The sequence below is a fragment of the Apis laboriosa genome, unplaced genomic scaffold, assembly GCF_014066325.1.
Source record: "Apis laboriosa isolate Shangri-la unplaced genomic scaffold, ASM1406632v1 scaffold279_cov145, whole genome shotgun sequence".
Taxonomy (NCBI): Eukaryota; Metazoa; Arthropoda; class Insecta; order Hymenoptera; family Apidae; genus Apis; species Apis laboriosa.
Window position 1 is genome coordinate 161,446 of NW_025222632.1, and position 21,654 is coordinate 183,099.

Consider the following 21,654-nt stretch of genomic DNA (forward strand, 5'->3'; position numbering starts at 1 on the left):
AGAGAGGAATTAAATATCAGTATTGTATCAGATATAATACCTAAAATAGTTTTATTTTCAATAGCAATGCTTAATAATTAAATTTGTAAAAAGAATAAACTGCGATAGATATGAAACATTTTATTGTTAAATATTTTACGAAAACTGTTACGAGAACTAAAATAATATTATAATAATTATGGATATATCGATTTTGTTCTATATCAGTTTCATTCGTTAAAACCGACATATCCATAATAATTATAACATCTCTTTGGTTCTTAAAAATAATTTTAATCAATAGAATCAATATATAATACATAGTTATTTTCGAGACCGTTTCAATTTTTGTCTAGAACTCGATCTACGATGTTTTCTAGGTATTTCATCGTCATCGGAAACTCTATCTTTATCAGATTGCTCGTATTTATCGCGCGTCGATTTTTGTCGAGAATCTCTTTCATCGGAATGATGGTGACGTTTTTCAATGGTTTTCGAACGGTGTTCTATCTCCGGTTCCGGAGACTCAGACCATCTCCAATTTTTACCATTCTCTATATCGCTACCATCTTCCCATTTTGATTTATTCCTAAAAAAAAAATTAAAGATTAATAACATATCAATACATATTATATTATAATATATTAAGATATATAATATACATTAAATATAATAAATAAAATAATAATATATAGTATGATAAATAATAATAACAAATTCTTAATACCTATGTTCGATTTTTTTATTGCTTGTAATGTCTTGAGAGGATGAAGACAATTGTTTTGCCCATCTCGGTGGGCTTTTAATATCGTACTCGTCATGAGGATTTTTAAAAGTGTGCAAAAAATTGCAAGCCCTTCCTTTAGGACATTTCGACATTCCACACACAGCGCTCCTCCATGATTTCAAATTAACAAACTCACAATTGAGTTGTCGACCAGCATACCATCGACCTTTTAATCTTCTTAAAGCTCTGGCAGCTTCTCTTTCGGTGTAATATTCAACATATAAGTTTCCTCGTAAATGAACTTCTGTATTACAACAATATTTTAAAGTCTTTATCCTTCCAAATGATTCCAATTCAGGAACTACATCTTTGTAGAATTCACGAAAATGCTGTCGTGTTTCTGAACTTTCAAATTCAAGTGCAATATCCGTATCGTATTCCGCGCAATTTTTCTCCAAGGAAAAATGTGTATAAAAACTAGGTACTAATATCACTTTGCTCAAACATACCCTACGATGATTTCTTGAGCAAGTATCACCATACCTATAAATATGTTTTTGATTTTACAAATACGATACTTAAAAAAGATTATATTATATACTTAAAGAAAAAATGACTTGTATATATTATTTACCTGCAAGCACCAGTCTTTGTAAAAAAGGGACAAAGCTCTTTACCAGGTTGACTATCGATAACTTCCCGCAAGGCTTCCGGAGTCTTGATCCCATTATCGATATAGTCGTCGATTTCTTTTAATAGCTGTTCTCTTTGTCTAATCTCCTCTTCCCTTCTACGTTTTTCTTCTTCCTGTTTTTTGCGAATTGCTTCCTGTTTCGCTTCGAATTCTTGACGTATTTTCGCTTCCTGTTCTAGTTGTAACTGTCGAGCTTTTTGTTTTTTCTCTTGTAGAATTTTCCATTCTTCTTGTGCTTTTACCTAAGAATATTAAATATAATATAAAACACTGTGGATACAGTTTATTGTTAAAGTAAGTTTGATTGTTTAGTTTATAGAAACCATGTAGTAACTAGCAGGCTTTGGTATCCACATTTTAACATTATTTTCAGGGTTATAGCAAAATTCTTGTGAAACAGTGATACATTATTCGATGATGATTAATCGAACGTATGCTATCGATCGTGAAAACAAAGTAATTTCGATAACATGACAACATACGCGATGTATTAATCAATTGGTTAATAATTTTTTTGTATTGAAATAAAAAAGAAAGAAAAGAAAAATGAAGTTTGCAGTTGCAAGAGAAAATTTCGTAAATATCTTTTGACTATTTTATAAACTGACCTCTTCTTCTAACCATTGTTTTTCCCGTTGATCGTGCTCTTCCTTTTCTCGAGCTTCTTTTTCCCTCTCCTCAATTTCACTCTGTTCTAACCACTTTAAATATTCCGCGCTTTTTACAAGTGCTGCCCTCAGTTGTTCCTCGTTCGCTTCACGTTCAGCTGCCGCTTTACGACGCAGACGTCTTCGATGCTCTCTTTTCGCTATTTTACGCCACTCCTTATGACTTTTTTTCGTCAAATGACTCCCTTCCATTACCATACATTTTTCAAGAAAATATTTGTGTTATCTCCGAAAATATCATAGTATCACGAATTTTTGACACAAGTGAAACGTATCTGGTAGTCGATACCAATAAAGAAATGGCGGACCACACGTGCACGTCGCTGTGCTATCACTGAAACAAAAAGCTTTTAATTCGGATTATTCTTAAATTTTTAAATTATTTACGGAATTATATAAAAAATAATATTATTATATGAAATTATATAAAATAAATAAATACATTTAATAAAATAAAATATATTATTATTATTAATATTATTAAATTATTGAATAAGAAATAAGAAATAAATAATTAATAAAACAGTTTCTAAAATTCTAAGAAAAAATGTAATATTTATAGAAATAATTTCTGAGAAACTTACTCAAAAATGATTTATTGTTTAAAAAAATTCTTTTTATATAATTCATCGTATCCATTAAATACATAATATATGTGTATTTAACTAGAACAATTTAATGCAAAACAAAAATTACTACTTAACACAAAATTGTTACCAACTTAAAAAATTTTCCAGAGACTTCTTATTCTAGAGATTTTTATTTTAATATGATAGTCATATTGATTGCTTTAAACGCGGAACTGGTTGGAAATTTAATGTAAAGTGCAGGTTAAGTGTAAGCAAACAAATTACAAATAATGTTTATTTATTCTTATTCTGTATATTTTTTATTTGCTCACATTGTAATAAAAAAAATTGTGCAAACGAATATTTTATATGTAAAAAGTTAAGTGTTAATTAATTTTCAAGAAATAATTCAATTAAAAATGTTAAAATTAATATTGATTGATAATAAATATTAATATTAAAATTAAGAATCAAATTAAAAACTTTTAAATTGTATTTTTTGAAATATAAATTTATTAATATAACAAAATAAAAATGAATTAAAAAAATGATGAATAAGATAATCATATTCTTGTTACATATTCGTAATATCGTAAAAAATTTTTCTACTATATTACGTATTACGTATTATATTACGTATTATTAAGAATTATACAAATAATTAGTGTTACGTTTTTACTTTGTTATATTTCATAATTTTTACATTAGAAATTTAGTGTTATGAAATTATGACAAAAATTGTGATATATGTATTTCTTAAACGCAAAAATATATTGATAATAAAAACATATTTCACAATATATACAAGTTTTATATTATATTTCATATTTTTTTTATTGTATACTTATATTAAGTAAGATAATATTTGAATAGATAAATAATATTTTTTATTTGATAGTACAATAAATCTATAATAATTAATTTATTGTAAATTTGAATATTTTTTTCAATATGATTAATTAATTAAAAATAAATGTGTGATTAATGATATAATTTATTTGTGATGACGATTTCTATATTGGATCCAAGTATTACAGGTATTGCTATTGCTACGCTCCTGCCGAAAATACCGTTATATTCGACAGAGCGTTGAACTACAAATGATTCGAACCAGTATAGTGAAGACATCTGCGATATTTTTTAAAACGGTACTGACAAAACAGTCGTATTTTTGTAGTTTTACAAGAAAAATAATCATATTGAATTAATTAGTTACAAACATAGTGATACATAAAAAATTGTTATTGTTGAGTGTAAGAATAATGAAAAACTGACGATGATAACGATAGCTTGCAAATGGTATAAACGAAGTTAGTATATGTAGTGCAATTGTGAGACGACAGTGTTTCTTACTTCGATAATGCGCATTTAACTATTTTTAATTAACTGTAACGAACTAGAAAACGAAACAAAAATAGCAAATAAATTTGTGACATATCGACTTTTAGAAGAAAATGTATAGTACAATGCGCGATATATAATTAAATTTCACAATGAAAGAAATAAAAATGGAATTAAAAAATGGACATTTCATGGAGAAGAATAAAAAATCAATAAAGAAACAAAAATCGACATTTTGGGCCTATGTACTGTGGTTAATTGGTGGTTTAGTTGGCGCGCATCATATATACTTGGAAAGAGATGCACAAGCTTTTGTATATTTTAGCACTTTTGGTGGATACTTTGGTATCGGATGGCTTCGAGACATCTATAGAATTCCTTCATATGTGCGCGATGTAAACGAGGATCCCAGTTTTATAAATGATTTTAAACAAAAAGTTAGAAATAATCGTAAGGTATATTGAAATTGATAAATAATCGATCTTAATTTGAATAAGTATGTTTAGAAAAAGTAATCTAAGTTTGTAAAAAATAATCTAATGAATCGTACAATATTTCAACATACAAAATGTTTTTTTTTTTGTATATTTGAGTATAAAAAATAAAAATTGATAACGTAAGCAAAATATTAATGCAACATGTCATATTTGATTTCAGCCGCCATTCTCTACAGTGCGATTTGTTACTGAAAATGCTGTTGCATATTTATGGGCTGAAATATTTCGCAATGCCATTCCAGGAGACGAAATATATGGAATTAATTTTAGACATTTACTAATTTTAACGCCTTTAGTTGTTGCTTTAGGTAAAAATATATATATATATATATAAGATATATTATACATATTACGTAATTGTGTTTAATATATACATGTCATTTACGATTATTAACGATACGTTCGTTTTCCAAGTATAATTAGTTGATAAAATTTTTATCAAACTAAACTATATATCTACATTAAATTGTTACAAATACACATCAGCAATATGTTTATATAAAATGATGTAATTTATGAAAATAATTTAATTAATTTATAATATACATTATTATATTCATAGCTAATTAGATTTATAAAATATTCATTTCTTTAATTCTCATTCTTTTCCATTCAAAATATAATTCGTTATTTTACATTTATAATTGATTAGATTCATAAAATATATTTGTTTCCTTTATCCTCGTTTTCTTCTACAGAATGTTTTTCATGATTCTAATAATTGTATTTATTCAGGTGTTTGGACGATCGGAAATATTGGCAGGGAACAAGGTTCCATATGGATTGCTCTTTGCTCGGCATATTTATTGTATCCAACGCTAACCTACATCGGAGATGACAACATGTGGGTATTTCTGATGGTCGTTGCTGCTAGTTTAAGTTTCGATACATTCAGCAAGCAATGGAGACTAAAGCCAAGGAAGAGAAAAAACATCATTCAAAGAATCTTTTATCTCGGTTTAGCTGCTGCACTTTACACATTTTTACTAGGATCATATCTATACTTTAATGCTGTTGTTACCGATAGCGAGGGCGAAGAGATCAAATTATCGGAAGCTATTCAACACTTTTTAACGTCTCCTATATGGCTTGATCTTAAGGTTTAATTTAATTACTTTAAATTGATATCATTAAGGCAATTGGATAAAGATTTTATGAAACCTAAAATTTTATAGGCGAGTCTCGAAGCAACATGGAATCAAGCGAAACATCAAGGTTTCTGGGCAACATGGGCACAATTGATAGATCTTACGGATCCTCGAGGAGAAATAAACGCTTACAAGGTATATAATTTGAAATTTATTTTATAATATTTATACTTAAATTCCCTTTATATAGATTTTAGGTCTTTCCCAAACGGCCACGCAAGCCGAAGTGACGTCCCGTTGGAGAGCACTCTCGAGGGATAATCATCCGGACAAGATAAAGGGCACTGAAGAAGAAAGGAGACAAGCTCAAGAGAAATTTATGGAAATTCAGCAGGCATACGAGATTCTTTCAAAAGCAAAGAATCGTAGACAACGTCGAAATAGAAAATCGGATGAATCGTAATCAATAAATCTGTGCTCAATAATTTCGAAATACACAGTATGATACATGCGATTCATCAAAGTGCGGATCAATCAAAATTATTGAATAATCATTTTAACATACGATAAATTAGTGATAAGCAAAGGCATTTTATTATATTAAGGATATCTTCCGTATCTCGTAAATATTTATAATAGATTTTCTTGAAAAGATTTATTTTTTATTTTACAGTAATAAATAACAAACGAGGTACGGAGACAAATTGTTTTCATTCATCATACACAAATCTTCGTTGTGAAGCATTTGTTCTACCTCGTTATTCCGTATACTATAGCAAGATAGACTTTTATTTTTATTGAACGCATTATTGATTCATAAAATTTGGCACTGTTTGCGTTCGAACATTAAATATAAATGTTAATATGTATATGTAAAATTGAATGTATAAATATAAATATTATGATGTACTATTTAGGTATTTTCGTATAAGTATATTATTAAGTACATCTATATTCGATTTTTATCTTGATAAAAATGATCATTTTCGTCTTTTAACGGAGAAAAGATATTTTACAAACAAATTCAGTATCATTTTTATATCAAGAAATTTATTTATAAATTTGTTCGATGATCGTTGCGTGATTAAAAAAAACGTCAGTTTGTATTCCAATACGTTTATAAATTGAAAAATCGCGAGAGCGAATTTTCTCACCGCAATTTGACGGATGATTATTTAAAATTGTTTTAAAAATACTTTATCGATTCGATGGTTCATCGTTACCTATTCTTATCGATTCTTTGGTATTCGTGATTTTATAGAAGTTCGTCTATCTGCGTATTTTCTCTGGTATAGTTTACTAAAATCGTAAACTACTAAAAATAAATTTCATCGTTTCACGCGTTTTAAACACCTACTAGCATCATTTACTTATATCAAATCTGAAGTTTAACGATTAATAACATACGAAAAGAAAAAATAATCCACGAAGACTGGTAATCCTTTTCTCTGTCGATTATATAAATAAGTGTATGACGTTAAAAAAATTTGCTGATGGAAACGAGATTGTTTGAGAATTCGTTTAACATCGATACTTTTTTAAAAAGAGCGAGATTTGCGTCGCTCGCTAGGAACTGTATTGATAAAAAGTGATTGAAATTGAATCGAAAGAGATCGAAAATTCTTAAAAATATTTTTTTTTTTCGAGAGAGAGAGAAAAACGTCGCGATTTTTCACGCTTGCGCGCGTTTATTGACAAATCGGCTCACGAATGCAAATTTACCAATTTATTTATTTTTCTTTTTTGACCGTGATGGTTTTCCTACCGTATTCTCGATTTTCTCTGTGAAATTTGACCCATATTTGTCCTTTGATTGCTCGATGAAATCTTGCGGTGAAACTAACGTCACCCTAAAAGAAAAAAAAAAAAAAGAAAAAAAATTTATCTAATTCTTAAAGTTGGAATATTTGAGATAAATATCATCGTTACCTTAATTGTGGAACGCTCAATGGTCGAAGAAGACTTTTAACAACGGGAGGAACGTCGCTGGATTTTGGTAAAGCGGGGCTACTCGCGCAAAGAGCAGCGCTAGTTAATTGCGAGACCAGAGAAAAACTTCTGTCTGGTCCAGATGTTGTGCGAAAAACTTTTCTTATTTTTGATTTGAGCCCCGAAGATGACGACGACAAGGGTGTAGTAGGAACTGGCACGACCTATATCAAATATTAAATACATAGAATATTAATATTAATATATTTTAAAGGTTAAAAATTTGCAGAGTTGAATTCGTCACGAGTATAACAGAATTATCCGAATTTCCATTGACCAATTATTCGAATATAAGACGATCATATATATTTATTATTCTGTTGAATTTATTCTTCAACGTGCATTTTTCTTATCACATATATATTATCAGATATCCAAACTCGAATTGGATCAAGAATTTTATTCGAAATCCGAATTCTAAAAGTATTTAATCGTATAGTATGATAAAAAAAAAATAAAAGATATTAAAAATATCATATGATTGAAAATTTTCGCGATTCAAACTTGATCCGATCTAATCCGATCCGATCTGAGATCAAAAATGCATTCGATTATTCGAAAGAATCTATTTCTTAATTAATTCGAATAATCGTTGTTCCATTATACTCTCTTTGGAAAGATATATCGTTTCTTTCGATACAACATTCTAAATCGTTTATGAAATAATCTTTAGAATATATATAAGTATCGTGAAGATAACAACATAATAATCATTTAGTAACAAAATACTAATAAATAATAATTTTAATAGATAATTTTAAAGTTTATCATCGCGATAATTTTCATTAAAAATCCGTTTACCTTTCCTTGTAATACTTTTGCCGCCAGTTCAGGTTCACTACCCCACCGACAAGAAGTTGATCTTTCAAGAAGTCGATGCCTAGCGAACCTTTCGATCACTTCAGCGCACACGTACCTCCCACAAAATCTGGCCCATTGTTCCGCTCTCAATCCTCTCCCGTGATCTCTCAATGTCGGATTCGCGCCTGAAATTCAAACACGACAAGTTCCAACGATCTCTCGTCACTTTATTTCTTCCTTTTTTGTAAAAAAAAAAAAAAAAAGAAAAAGAAAAGAAAAGAAGGAAAGAAAATTAACTCACCGGCGAATAACAAAATTTTGGCGCATTTAGTCCTTCCTTGAAGGGCTGCCTTCATCAACGGTGTAAAACCCGACGCGTTCCTCGCGTCCACCTCGATGTCCGGACACCTTTGAAGGAGTATGTTCAAACATTCCGTTTGCCCTGATTCGAACGAAATATAATTAAGAGAGATATTAAATCAGGCCTCGAGACACGTGTCCTTCGAAAAATCGAAAGTGTTCGAAACAACGTTCGTAACTCGTTCGTAACGTTCCATATTTTGGCTTTGAAACGTCTGTTGGCGTACGTCACGGCGAACCACGCGCGTTTCAAGTAAGTACTCTAAGTTATTTTCGACGCCGATGACGCGGTAGAATCCTTACGGCATCGCGGATATAAAATTTAACGTCTGCTTATACGTGTGTATTACGATACATATATATATAGAGTGTCTCTGAAATCATGCAAACGATGATGTGTCCGATGATTCTACGTGCAAAAGTAAATGGAGGAGAGAGAGAGAAAAAAAGAAATAACATTTTCTTCGTTTAAGCCTTTGTTTTCAAATAAATCAAGTGAAATTGGCTACTTTCCAAGATGCAATACGAATGAAATAATACGATACGATAATAAGATACGTCTAATAAGATTAAAATTTTCTTTCGTTTAAAAAATTATATTACTCTTCGATCTTCGATAATTTATTTATAATACGATCGGAAAAATTTATAGCAAAATTTTTTAAAATAGAACAATCCTATGCTCGTACTACCACCATCTTCGAGTCACCCTGTATAGACTTTCTAACGAGAAGTGTTTATAAAATTTATATCCACCACGTGGCCGGATTCTTTCGATCACACGTAGTACGCGTAAGTACGAGAGGTTGCTGCAAGGCGAACATCTCTGTCCTTGAAAGATTTCCGCGCAACAGATTGATATTTTCACGTATCACGAATCTCTTCGTTCGCCGAGAGAAAAACGAATCAAAACGTTCCTTGATCGTCATAGGAAAAAAGAGATATTTTCCTCGACATTTCCCCTCTTTTTTCTCGTAAAAGATCATAAGAAGAAATAATTTTTAAATTAATCTTGGAAAGAATATAAAAAACTCATAAAAGCTTACCGGCTTGCGCGGCGAAATGCAGCGGCGTGTTGCCCTCGTTGTCGGGGATATTCGGATCCGCCCTTTCGAACGAGAGCGCTAGCTCCAACATCGTCGAGGCACCGTTTCCAGCCATGTAGCTGATGGCGGTCTAACGTAACAATCGTTAAATATTATTTCACTCATCGATTGCGCGAGATACTTGGTTTCTCACTTTGTTGTTTTTCCAACGGTAAATAAATATACTGTTGAAAGATCTTTAATCAAGTTTTACTTTTATTTTGTTATGGAAAGGGATCGAATCTTAATCCTTTGAATGAAGGTAAATAAGTCTTGAGTTTAGGTAGAAGTTGGTGATCATTTTAAAATATTTAATCATTTTAAGTCTTTATAGTTATGTCGATTGTTATAGGGATTTTTATGAGATGTAATTGTGTCAAAGTATGGAATTGAGAAGTGACTATATATATATATATATATATATTGCTGAATTAAATAATAAGAGCTTTTAGATGATCCAATTATATGGAGTTGGAAAATTGAGGAGGATGTCACAAATTTTTTTATAGAAACTTTTATAGAAGAAGTAATTTTATAGAAAAAGTAATTTTTCTCTTGCATAACACGTTCAACACCAATATTCATAGCCATTTTACAATATTATATTATACATATTTCTTGTATTTATAAAAAAATTAATCTCACCGAGAACCTTTTAATTTTTGAATGAATATTAAGAATCGAATCTTTTTTATTTTTTTGCATGTATTAATATTTAAGAATGTTGTATATATATATATTTCTTTTTTCACGTTAGAAGGAAATTATATCGTATTTCAAGAGGAGGTGAAAAATATAAATACACGATATGCTCGAGATATTTGTCCAACGAGCATCCAATTCGTTATTCTTTAGTGAGACGCACAATGGATTGTGCGGTGTAAGGATCAATTTATTAAGTGGTTACTGACGTTGACGTGATAGCTCAAATGCTATTACTTTATGTGCGTCATTGTAGCAAACACATGTCGAAATAAGATTCTCACTTGTTTTCGTGAGAAGAAGCATACGTTGTTTTTCGAGCTCGAGTAAAAACAATAAGATTTGTCCATTTTTCAAATAATATCTTTCAAATCTAATTTAAATATCGGATTTTTTCCCCGCGTAAGAAATCATCTTCGTATATCATGAATTTGCTACGATATCGATTTAAATTTGAAGAAATAATTTGATCATTTATCAAAATTAATCTTGGAAAGAATATAAAAAAAAAAAATACTCCGCTCTGTTAAGATGTGAACAATTTGTAAGTCAAATTCATTTTTTTTTTTAATTATATTATAGTAAATATTATATCATCATTAATAGTCGAAAAATTGTGCGATCGTTCAAAAATCGAATAATTAAAGTTGGTCGATTAATTTAAACTTCTTTACATGTGTATATGCATAATACTGTTTCAAATTCTTAATATTATATCGTTTCTCTGATTTGCTTTTACGCGAGAAACGTAACAAATTTAATTAAATAACACGTTCTATTTTAAAAACATTAAATTGTGCCTAAGAGACAGCGTAAGAAATCGCGAAGAATAGCGCGATTTATTTAAGGACGCCGTATATATATACTTGCTTCGTTTTTTTAAACGATTAAACGACAATCTACGTTACAAAAAAATTATTTTTTCCACAGCCTTGAATCAATTATTCCAACACACTCGAAGGGAACGTGTATCTACGTGATAAATTTCTTTTATCACGTGTCGTATGTAAATACATTGTCACCGTCAAATCCAACGATATACATTTACAGTATAATATAGATATATATGTACATTCGTAAAAAATATTTAATCAATTATCTATCTCATAATATTTCATTATTCATATTGAAAAATGAATTTTCTTCTTCTTTTTATTTATAATATATAGAGTCCAACAAAAGCAAAAATTGGTGTAGATAAAAGATATCAATTTTTCTATCGTCGCTCTATCTCTGTCTCGTTTCATAAATCGTAATTTTTAATTTTTATATATGCCATATATGTAGCCAAGTTTTGCGTTAACCTCTTATCGATCGATCTTTCAAAGATTACAATTATTGATTACAGCCTGTTCAACAAACACTCACCCTGCCGCTGCTATCAGCCATATTGACGTCCATGCTTCCAAATCCAAATTTTCGCACTTGAACTGCGATCTCATTGAGGACTCCATCGTCGGCATCTCTTGCTGCCCTCAGAAGGGCCGCTGGGCCCTCGGAGGTTACTTCCCACGAGGACGGCACTTTCGTGACGATATCCACCTCGCGCACGCTACGATCTGATCAATAGAAATATATTTGTTTAAAACTATCTTTGCTAAATAAAAGAGATATTTAATATCTTTTAAATGTCTTCCTTCGTGATAGACTATTTACGCGTTTAATCCGAAATGAAATGATAATAAGTAACAACAATTACAAAAATACGTATAAATGATTGGCAATGATCTTTCGAGAATCAAACTCGAAAATAGAAGAAACAACGAATATCTTGATAACTCGTTATACGTTGATATATAATTTATTTCTCTCTATAAAATTTTCACGGGATCAACGTTAAAACCGGATTAATTTTTAATCCCACCTTTTTTATATATATATATATATGATTTACGGTTTAGAGAAGATACGCCGGTATATCTTTCCGCCCGTGGCCGTTATTGTTCGACTTCTATTTTCCACGTTTGTTTATACGGCTCGTATTGTGCGCCGTATGCAATATTCCGTTTGATGAATTTCCAAAGAAAACAGCGACCACGCAAACTCCGCCGCCACAGTGAAATCGAAAAACTGTATCCGGCTTGGAAATTGATGCATTACCGATCGAGGATATTAAATGAAGTTTACCGACGAGAAAATGAATGGAAACGAGAGAGATAAAGAGAGGGAGGGGGAAGAAGCGCATACCTTGCAGAACACCCTTGTGATACACCTTGGCCTCGTGAACGGCGGCTCTTTTATAAGGTGCCCGTTTCTCCTCGAAGCTCGTGTCCGAACTGAAGGACACCGATTTCTTTACACCGTTCTTCGTCTTCCTTCGCTCGACCAGCAACGTTTGCACGCACGGGGCGCGTTGAAACGGATCGAGATCGTTGTTCAAGAACGAGAGATAACCTCTGAAACTCGGATACCTTGCCGAGCTCGCCTCGCCGCAACAATTATTCTGCTTGCTCAATTTCCTCTCTCTAATTTTGTTCGCCGGATGGGCGAAATTGGACAGAAACGCGGAAGACTTTTTCAGAATGCTCTCCTCGCCCGGTCCTCGCCCGATCTTCCGCGTTGTCGAAAGACCTGAAACGACCATCCATCCCCTCCTCCTCATCTCCTCCTCGTCACGAGCACACCTCTCTATATTTCGGCGATAACTCGAATACCTCGAGGCGCCAACAATACGATACGACACGATCCTATTGTCGTTATTCAATATTCGAGCGAGCGTCACGTGTTTTAAAAATAGAAACAATGGCGGTGACATGACATAACGTAGGTGAGTGTATTCGAAAAAAAAAATCGGCTCGCGAATGGAGAAACCTTTCTTCTGAAACGCGCTCTCGAAGAAGAAAAAAGACAGAAAGGGTTAAAAAGAGATTAAAAAAATGAGAAAGAAGATCGAAACGAATCGATTTTCAGATCGGGGGGAGGAAAATATCGGCTTACCTTCTCTCAGGTAATCGGGTACCGAGAACGATTTTCTTATAGGCCGTTGAGCTTTCCTGAAATCCGTCGATCCTTCCGCGTGTTTGGCGAGCCTCTCGCAGGGGATGTCTCCTTTCAGAGACAAGTTGTCCCGATGTTTTGCGCGAGTACTCGCGTTCACGGTCGGCTTGCTCCTCTTGTCAACGATGCACGGCGCCGGCGTCTCTCTCGCGGTGCAGTTATTTCGAGCGAGATCCCCCCTAGAGGCGACGAGGCTGTATTGGTTCACGGGGCAACTATTGCCCTTTGCCAATGAGTTGCACTTTACTCGCGCCGTCTGGACACCGTTTACCTGCCAGTTGTCCTCTTGCAAAGGCCGGCTATTATTCTGTTTCGATCGTTCATGTCAGACGAAGATTTTTCTTTTTTTTTTTCTTTTTTATCTTCGAAAAATGAATATCTTAAAAAAAGGTGATTGAAAGGTTTCTTGATTTGATTTGGGGGGAAGGGAAGAAGGAACGTAGGGCTGTTGTGAAGATATATACGTGTATATGAAATTGTTTGGATGTAGATATGCAATATTAATAAATACGTTCGAGGATATATATATATATGTACATTGTGTAGACGCGTGTCGCGATAACAGAAATTGTTTATCTTGTTAGATTTATTGCTACTCGTGTTCAGTTTTCGTGTTTCGAGAGAATTGCTACGAATTTCGTGCTCGATTGAAGATATTTCGCTGACTCGTTGCAACACGTGTGACGTATCTCGAGAATCGCTTAAAATTTAATACGACAGAAATAATCTATATCTTTTTTTTTTTTTTCACCTGTAATAATATTTTAATCAAAAAATCTTCCAATACCTCTTTAATACCTTGGATACCCTTAGATCCTCCCTTAGTCAATTTCTTATTTGATTATAATTTGAAATATTTCCCTTAAAATCCTGTTTTCCTCCTTTCTCTTTTCCTTTTTTTTACATTATTCAATTCTCGAAAACGAAACTTGAAAACGATCGAAGGTAGTAATAGAGGGGGCGAGAAAGGGGGAGAAGTGGAGAAAAACTTACGAGAAGAGAAAGTTCTACTTAAACGGAGGTGAGGAGGAGCGAGTTGGCGTGTCGAAAATCGATCATTCCCGCGGAAACTCTCGGAAATCACTGACGGTGTCGCGGATCACGGCACGGCCTGCGCCTCCTCTAATGTATTCGGAGTAGGAGAAGTTCCTTGAAAAGCGAATCGTGCCTTCCGGATCGCTTCGCGAGACGTGCACGCGAGTTCTACCGCATCCGTTTCGACTAAACGCTATTTATACGCCGGTTAAATCGTTGCGTTGCCCGGTCGTTGGTGCCTCGTCAACGATGCGTACACGCGCATCATCGAACGAAGCTTACAACCAAATACCCCGCACACCTTCTCTCCGACCGCCGTCAACCTGTTGTTCCTTTTCTCCCCCCTTCACGATTTTCTCGCCGAGCCAATTACTCGCGTTTGCCCTCGATATTTTTGTATTCGCTTCGAACGTGAGTAAACTTGAGAGAGAGAGAGAGAGAGAGAGAGAAAAATCCGCCATTGAAATTCACGACATACGTATAAATCAGTCGGGATCGGATCACGATTTCGATAAATTTTCAAGATTTTTCGATCTTCCTTTCTCCATTTTCTCTTTGCCTTTTTAAGTAAAATAAAATAAAAAACGCTTACTCGAGTGATGATATTCCGTTGTACGGTGGACACACGTTGGAGCATGATGTCTCCGGTATCGCGTTTCTTTCCACCTGTTAAGGACTCTCTTCCGTATGTCTCGTTGCACGATCCGTTCCCTTGATTCTTAGTCATCGTTGATCTAGATTCCATCGAGAGGATCGTGGAGGATCGAGTGAAGGGGACCTGTCATTGCCTGCTATTCGTCATTGCAATCGTGTGATTGAAGTTTACGTAACACCTTACCGGCGCGTAGATTATCTTTGAACGGAGGGTCGCGTTTGAACTTGATTTGTTTGTTGTCGATGTATCAATGTATCCATGGCGCGGGCTCTCAAGAGAACTTCACTCGATAGGCGTCCACTCGTCCTTTTGCCGCGTGCTTATTTTGGCGGCATTTACACTCGCTCGCTCGTAGTCGCCGTCGTAGTCTTCGTCGTCGTCCTCGTCGCCTCTGGCGTTAAGCCAATATTTTCAATTCTCTTACTGCACGGGAATCTATCGATTATGCCATACTCGAAAACTTGCCCCGGCCTGTTTATCGATTTTACAAAATTATTACGGTATCTACCGTTTGAGAGAGCGCATATGGCCGGCGAGCTATTTTAGCAAGTACGCCAGATTACGCGGAATACGCTTTCCACGAAAGAGGGAAAGAGAGAGAGAGAGAGAGAGAGAGAGAGAGAGAGAGAGAGAGAGAGAGAGAGAGAGAAGAGGGGAAAAGAAAAGAGAGCGCGAAAGTAGGGGGGGAATATTGGAAACGTAATAAATCGTCGCGGCGAATAATTGGAATATGATATAATTTGTTGTACTTTCATTAGCGAGTTTCCGTTAAATTCGATTTAACGATCGAGAGACAATGGGAGAGCCGATGTTTTCCTTCTTGAGAATGGATTACGTGACTGCTTTGGCGAGAAACCAGAGTACATAATTTACGTATAGTTCGCTCGATGCGGTCGTAAAGTGAAACGAGCGAAATACTACAGATGTTCCGTCTGCCGAAATAAGCAAATTGAAACGTTATAGAAAGTCACGAACTCGAGCGTAGTTCAATGCCATTACTTGGGACGAATCATATTGTTCAACGCGAGTCGAAGAAATAGAAAAAAAAAAATCTTGTGAAGAGTTTTTATTCGAAGTAATATTTAAAAAAAAAATGAAAGAAATTTTATCGTACGTACAACGATATTAATTATGTTTAAAAATTTTAACAGTAACAATGGAGATAGATACTATTGGATACTATTTTATTAATTTAATTAACAATGCGAGTCGAGCTTGTCTAAATACGAGCGAGCGATTAATGAAAATTCATAAGGGTGCTCGACAAACTCGATGAAGGTAATCAATGTCGATAGCACGCGCGCGAGTTCATCAGGAATAATAATAATAACGTTACGTTGATAATTCACGTGTGACATTGTGTCATTGACACATTTTGCATACACGATAATAACCTCACAAATTCGACACTCGACGTCTCAATCGGTTTTCGGTATCTACGTAAGAACGTTCTTTTCCATACTGGCCAGGCTTCGGTTTAATTTTAAACGAGGCCGACGTCAAACTGGTGGGATTCGTAAATTTGTCGCTTAATATCATGACCGTGATTCGTTACCGAGTCTTTAATCTGTAACGAAGCGCTGTAAATAAACAGACTATTCCGCGGTGGACAATTCGATCGCTCATCTCTCAAGAGAAAGACAAAAATTCTATCTATTTCCTATAAAAATCGAAACGATCATAACCGACTCGAAGACTTTTTCCCTCCAAGACCTTGTAACTTTCTTTTTATAGCTTTTTCGTGGCAATAAAAAAAGCATCACTTATCAATTGGCTCTATAATTCACGTTTTATGTGCGTTTACTCGATCAGAATATTGAATGAAAACTTTTTACTTGTTTCGAGTGTCGTTCCGAACATCACTTGTGAAGTTGAACCGACGAATTTATAACATTCTACGCTTCTCGAATTTAAGGATCACTTTAAAGAAATATTTACCTGTTTCTATTTTCGTTTATCGATGTATGATACGAAAATAGCGCGAATATTCTTGTTCAAAAGATCTAAGACTTTCTAAAATGCATATATCTCGTATACGATATTAAGAATTTGTTTAAAGAATATTTGCACATCTTTCGATGAAAAATTTACCGGATATAATGTAATGGTAGTACGTTTGTAATCGTAGACTGCGTATCGGAAATACAATAAAAGAGATAATCCACGACGCCATTAATCTTATCGCTCAACTATTCAAACTAATCTATTCGCGTAAGGGTTGATTGGATACTGGGCTAAAATTTAATTCGCACCCTCGCCCTGAAAGTATCACGAGAGTCGTATCGCACGCTCTCTCATCCGCGCAGTCGCAGATTTAGGCCAGATACTCTTTAATATCTCGTCAAAACGAAAAGATTCTGAACGCAAAAATTGTATAACTTTTTCTTTTTCATTTTATTTCCGTAACTTGTATACGGCTGTCAAAATGCGTTTCCATCTGAGTGAACAAAATGAAACGGAAAAAAAAAACTTCCACGATTTTTCTAACATACCTACCGAGTTTCGTTCGATCTATTTTCGTGCAGTAACGCATTATCCATTGGGATGTGTGCACGTGTTCGGAAGTTTCAATGATTCAAGTTTAATTAGAAAACTAAAATTTCCAAAAATAGTATTTACCTACATTAGCAGTTACTTATATATTTTACAGATATAGTGAATTTTAAAGCAATCTGCCGAAAACTAATCTTTTCCGGCTTGATTAAAATGTATATACTATCCAATACTGTCTTACGAATCTAGAATAACCATTTAATTAGAAATACCTAGTTCAAATATAGTATAAATTCTTAAAATATTCAAGATAGAAACGTTTAGTTTCGATTACAAAATAGTAATATGTTAGAAAAATGTAAAACACGAGCTATTCGATATTCGTGATAAATGAATTGCAATTTTGAAGAAAAATAGTATGCGTGTAAAAGAAACAACTACGTGATGACGTGTTATTAAAAGAAAGCTATTATCCGCATGCAATTTATTCAAAATGGTATTCGAAGGTTTTTTATTATATGGATTTTACATAGATTTCAATATAGATACGATTCGTTATTCCGTATCGGAGAAATGTCAGAATTCATTAGTTCAAGGTTGACTTAACCTTAAATTTAGTTCGACTTTCGTGTTGATCGTAAAACTCGTTTAAAACCGTTCTCTGTAAAAAATGATTGAATTTTTGCTGGATAATAAATCAAGTCAAGTTAATGTATCTTGAAAAGCTGTTTTACGTTATCGACTAAAGGTATAGACAAAATAATTTTGATTAAAAATCAGGAAGAAACAATAATACGTATTTCAAAGTGTAATACTATATTTCGATAACATAGAGAGTTTACATCGAGGATGAACTATTTGATGCAACGCTAATAGTATAGCGTGCATAAATCTTCCTCATGCTGGCAGCCCTTTAATTATGAAAAAAATAGCAATATCGTGGCAATGCTGATCAGGTGGAAAATACAATAATTGTGAGATGATTCTCATATGTTTTACGTACGATACTTATTTGGCAACAATCAACAACTGGGATCAAAGGTCACGAGTGGTATAGTAACGATTATTTAATATTTCAAAATTTCAATTCATCAACTTTATGATTCGTCTCAACGAGGTACCATTTATAATCGTTGATCCCAAAAATTACGTAAGAATTTTTACACGGTTCCCGTGCTTACGTACACTTTCAAATTCCTTCACACGCGAAAACAATGCTTTCTCCTTCATCACGAGATGCTTTTTAATTCGTGGCAGTAAAAATTCTAATGTTGTGCATCGAATACACGATACATTAAAAATCAAACATGAATAAAACGTTAACTTAAACGCTTAAAAACGAGATCATTGGTAAAAATACAAACTTCCTTAACACTATCGATCCAAATACAGTATACATGTATCTATGTATCTGCATAACGAAGAACGAGTTTCACATTGAAAAGAACAAAATAGTTTAAAATAAATCGGATCGAGTTTTGTAATTCTCGACGTGTCAAAAATGTAAATATATATATATATATAGGTATAAAGGCATCGACATTCTTCTTGGGGAGTACTTATCGATTTGAAATGCTATAGAAGATGAGGAAAACAGGCGCTTTACTGAAAAAGTACAACTTGAATAAAATTTAGAGAAAAGCATCCGTCGAACTTGCAATTTTCCGAAAAATCTTGAACTTTTCACTCGAAACAAAATTTATTGAACCCACGAAGCAGGTACCCAGAGCGGTTCCGATTCAACCCGATGAACAGCGTTCACCAGTTGTTCAAACGCAATAGGAAGATCGGCGTTTACGATTACTTCGTCGAAAAGATGAGTGTACAGAAATTCGATCCTTGCAGCGCTATGCAAAATTTCACTAAATTCTTCGTCCTGCAAAGCAATGTGAGTGAGTGAATATTCGTTATATAAAATAACACGTATAATTCTGAATAAAAAAATGATTGATTTACCGTGAAACCCCGAGAGTTATTCTCGTCAAAAGTTGACCTTGCTCTAGCATCGTTCCTAGTTTCTTTCAATATCTCGAACCTCGGCGGTTTTATATATATCACGTACGGCTTTGTCTGCGGAGTTCGAAGCATCTTCAAGGCTTGGTAATGAGGATTCAATAGACAAACGTATCCGGCGTTTATCAACGAGCTCACGCTTTCAGAACTGGTACCGTACAAGTTCCCTTTATATTCCCCGTATTCTATAAACTTGCCAGCCTCGATCTCCTCCTCCATCTTTTCACGGCTAACGAAGTGATACTCTTTCCCGTTGATTTCGCCTGGTCTCGGTTGTCTCGAGGTATCTGAAGAGCGTCACGGAAATTAATTTAAACGACGAAAGTAAGAAAGAAGAATTGCTATGCTTGACAGATGAGAATAATAACGCAGCGTAATTGGAATTAAAAAGAGATTAAAAAAAGGAAACTTACAAGGGACAGGCGTCTTGTACTTATCGGGGTCGGTGGCCATAAGCCGCCTCTTGAGCTCGTTCCTTCCGACACCGGGTGGCCCGATCAGAACCACCGGTCGGTAGAGACCCGGTCTTGGATAGAGTTTTGCGACCTCTTCGTAGGTCGGTATTTCTTCCCGGTCGAAATCGTCGTTCTCTGCAGCGTCATACATGATTTTTTTAGTTTTTACTCCCTGCAAGTTGCACTTTGTAGGCGAGGCGTGTAAAGAGGTAGTGGGACGGGGGCACAATGCGGGCAAAGGCACTGGAACAGAACACAAGCCTAACCGACGGTTAGGTCGTCAGGCCATCATCCGTTAAGAAGGGCAGCCGAGACCAGTTTCATCGGGTTGTTTCCGCTTTTTTTTTTTTTTTTTTTATTTTTCGAGTCGTCGTTCGTTCACGATTAAGCAGATTATTATTGCAGATCGCCTCGACATGCAGTTAAACTTAAATGAGATTAGACTTCTGCGAGATGAGAAATTATGAGATGTTGTTGACGCTCTCGTCAAAGTATGGGACGAGGTAATTTTTTAATTTTTATCACATTCGATTATGTTAATGGATGAAAATTGAAGATACAAACAGAAGCATACGTTATTATTTACACTCAATTGTAAACTCTATCACTTACTCATATTGTCATCGTCGGTTTTCTCCTTTTGTTGTCTCTCGAGGATAATTCGTCTCTCTTGCAAGGCTCTACTTGGGATCAAACCTGCCCTCATATTTCGATCACCTTCGCGTCTAGCTTGCCACCTAATTTCAAACGAACACGAGGATTAGAAATAAAATTCACGATACAATAAAATTCACACGAATATATAATAATTCGAACTCTCTCTACCAATAAGCATCATCCTGACTGACGATGTGAAGGACATCACCCTTAGAAAAATCTAATCCCGCCTCTTTACAAGGTATGTACGGATCCTCAGCAGCTTTGTACGAAAAATGCGCTCTAACTCGTACCTAAGTGTAACGAAATAAAATTGAAATAAAATTGTTATTAAAATTATTAAAAAAAAAAAAAAAAAAAAAATTCCAAAAGTCGTTGACATCAAATCGAACGAAGTGAAATATTACCTTGCTCTCACGAATTCCTCCTTTACTATCGGCAGGCACTATTTTAAAGGTAATCGTACCCTCGGAATTTTGCTGAAAGGGAACATATATCGTTTTACATAGGAATCGTTTAGAAGTCAAATATATATAAGCGATAAATATCGATAATGGTATTTATTGGCGCGAAAATAATATAAAAGCTGCGACTCACCAATATCTTAAGAACACAGTTCGGAGTCTTTCCTTCAACGCTGATGCCGTTGACCTCGCAAACTTCGTCTCCAACGTGAATGAGGCCGGATCTATCGGCCGCGCCGCCATGCATTATTCGTGCTATCACGATCTTGCCGGTGACCTCGCATGTTTTAATGGTCGCCCCCTATTGTCAACGTGTAAACTGATATTTTTCATTTGCGGTTGCGAGATGCGCAATGTAGTGCCTTCGTTTTTCTTAAAAAAAAAA

General features: G+C 34.1%; 4 protein-coding genes across 7 annotated transcripts in view; 1 reads left to right on the forward strand and 3 right to left on the reverse strand.

The window, feature by feature from the left end:
* Positions 1-111: 111 nt before the first annotated feature.
* On the reverse strand, positions 112-2,438 carry LOC122714045 (U2 small nuclear ribonucleoprotein auxiliary factor 35 kDa subunit-related protein 2-like). The gene is made up of 4 exons (XM_043935034.1): positions 2,009-2,438; positions 1,341-1,642; positions 707-1,249; positions 112-568 (listed from the first exon to the last, which is right to left on the reverse strand). Exons 1-4 carry the CDS (start codon positions 2,264-2,266, stop codon positions 304-306), a joined length of 1,368 nt encoding a protein of 455 aa, XP_043790969.1. The 5' UTR covers positions 2,267-2,438; the 3' UTR covers positions 112-303.
* Positions 2,439-3,536: 1,098 nt separating this feature from the next.
* Positions 3,537-6,066, forward strand: LOC122714032 (dnaJ homolog subfamily C member 22). Its single transcript, XM_043935017.1, has 5 exons — positions 3,537-4,433; positions 4,636-4,783; positions 5,211-5,575; positions 5,651-5,758; positions 5,814-6,066. The coding sequence occupies exons 1-5, from the start codon at positions 4,131-4,133 to the stop codon at positions 6,024-6,026; spliced, it is 1,137 nt and encodes a 378-aa protein (XP_043790952.1). The 5' UTR covers positions 3,537-4,130; the 3' UTR covers positions 6,027-6,066.
* A 137-nt stretch (positions 6,067-6,203) lies between these two features.
* Positions 6,204-17,364, reverse strand: LOC122714031. Its single transcript, XM_043935016.1, has 10 exons — positions 17,126-17,364; positions 15,125-15,658; positions 13,438-13,804; positions 12,688-13,071; positions 11,869-12,059; positions 9,760-9,889; positions 8,655-8,795; positions 8,354-8,538; positions 7,493-7,716; positions 6,204-7,413 (listed from the first exon to the last, which is right to left on the reverse strand). Exons 2-10 carry the CDS (start codon positions 15,275-15,277, stop codon positions 7,290-7,292), a joined length of 1,899 nt encoding a protein of 632 aa, XP_043790951.1. The 5' UTR covers positions 15,278-15,658; positions 17,126-17,364; the 3' UTR covers positions 6,204-7,289.
* Positions 17,365-18,421: 1,057 nt separating this feature from the next.
* LOC122714053 (MAGUK p55 subfamily member 7) overlaps positions 18,422-21,654 on the reverse strand; it is a 6,581-nt gene continuing 3,348 nt past the window's right edge. For 2 of the 4 annotated variants that reach the window (XM_043935051.1, XM_043935050.1), the window contains 7 exons: positions 21,403-21,570; positions 21,213-21,284; positions 20,974-21,098; positions 20,761-20,885; positions 20,107-20,283; positions 19,637-19,980; positions 18,422-19,556 (listed from right to left, as the gene is read on the reverse strand). In XM_043935051.1, the coding sequence (XP_043790986.1) occupies positions 19,380-19,556; positions 19,637-19,980; positions 20,107-20,283; positions 20,761-20,885; positions 20,974-21,098; positions 21,213-21,284; positions 21,403-21,570 (1,188 nt within the window). In that variant the 3' untranslated portion in view covers positions 18,422-19,379. Of the gene's footprint in view, positions 19,557-19,636; positions 19,981-20,106; positions 20,410-20,760; positions 20,886-20,973; positions 21,099-21,212; positions 21,285-21,402; positions 21,571-21,654 lie in introns of all 4 variants that reach the window. The other 2 variants (XM_043935049.1, XM_043935048.1) reach the window with 1 other exon arrangement.

Excerpts from the sequence above, each read along its gene's own strand:
- LOC122714032 (XM_043935017.1), top strand. The coding sequence starts at position 4,131 with ATGAAAGAAATAAAAATGGAATTAAAAAATGGACATTTCATGGAGAAG. Across the intron at positions 4,434-4,635 it reads AAGTTAGAAATAATCGTAAG|CCGCCATTCTCTACAGTGCG; the intron begins GTATATTGAAAT and ends ATTTGATTTCAG. Across the intron at positions 5,759-5,813 it reads GAGAAATAAACGCTTACAAG|ATTTTAGGTCTTTCCCAAAC; the intron begins GTATATAATTTG and ends CCCTTTATATAG.
- LOC122714031 (XM_043935016.1), bottom strand. The coding sequence starts at position 15,277 with ATGGAATCTAGATCAACGATGACTAAGAATCAAGGGAACGGATCGTGC. Across the intron at positions 8,539-8,654 it reads CAAAATTTTGTTATTCGCCG|GCGCGAATCCGACATTGAGA; the intron begins GTGAGTTAATTT and ends TTTGAATTTCAG. Across the intron at positions 7,717-8,353 it reads CAAAAGTATTACAAGGAAAG|GTCGTGCCAGTTCCTACTAC; the intron begins GTAAACGGATTT and ends TATTTGATATAG.
- LOC122714045 (XM_043935034.1), bottom strand. The coding sequence starts at position 2,266 with ATGGTAATGGAAGGGAGTCATTTGACGAAAAAAAGTCATAAGGAGTGG. Across the intron at positions 1,250-1,340 it reads ACAAAGACTGGTGCTTGCAG|GTATGGTGATACTTGCTCAA; the intron begins GTAAATAATATA and ends ACATATTTATAG. Across the intron at positions 569-706 it reads AATAAAAAAATCGAACATAG|GAATAAATCAAAATGGGAAG; the intron begins GTATTAAGAATT and ends TTTTTTTTTTAG.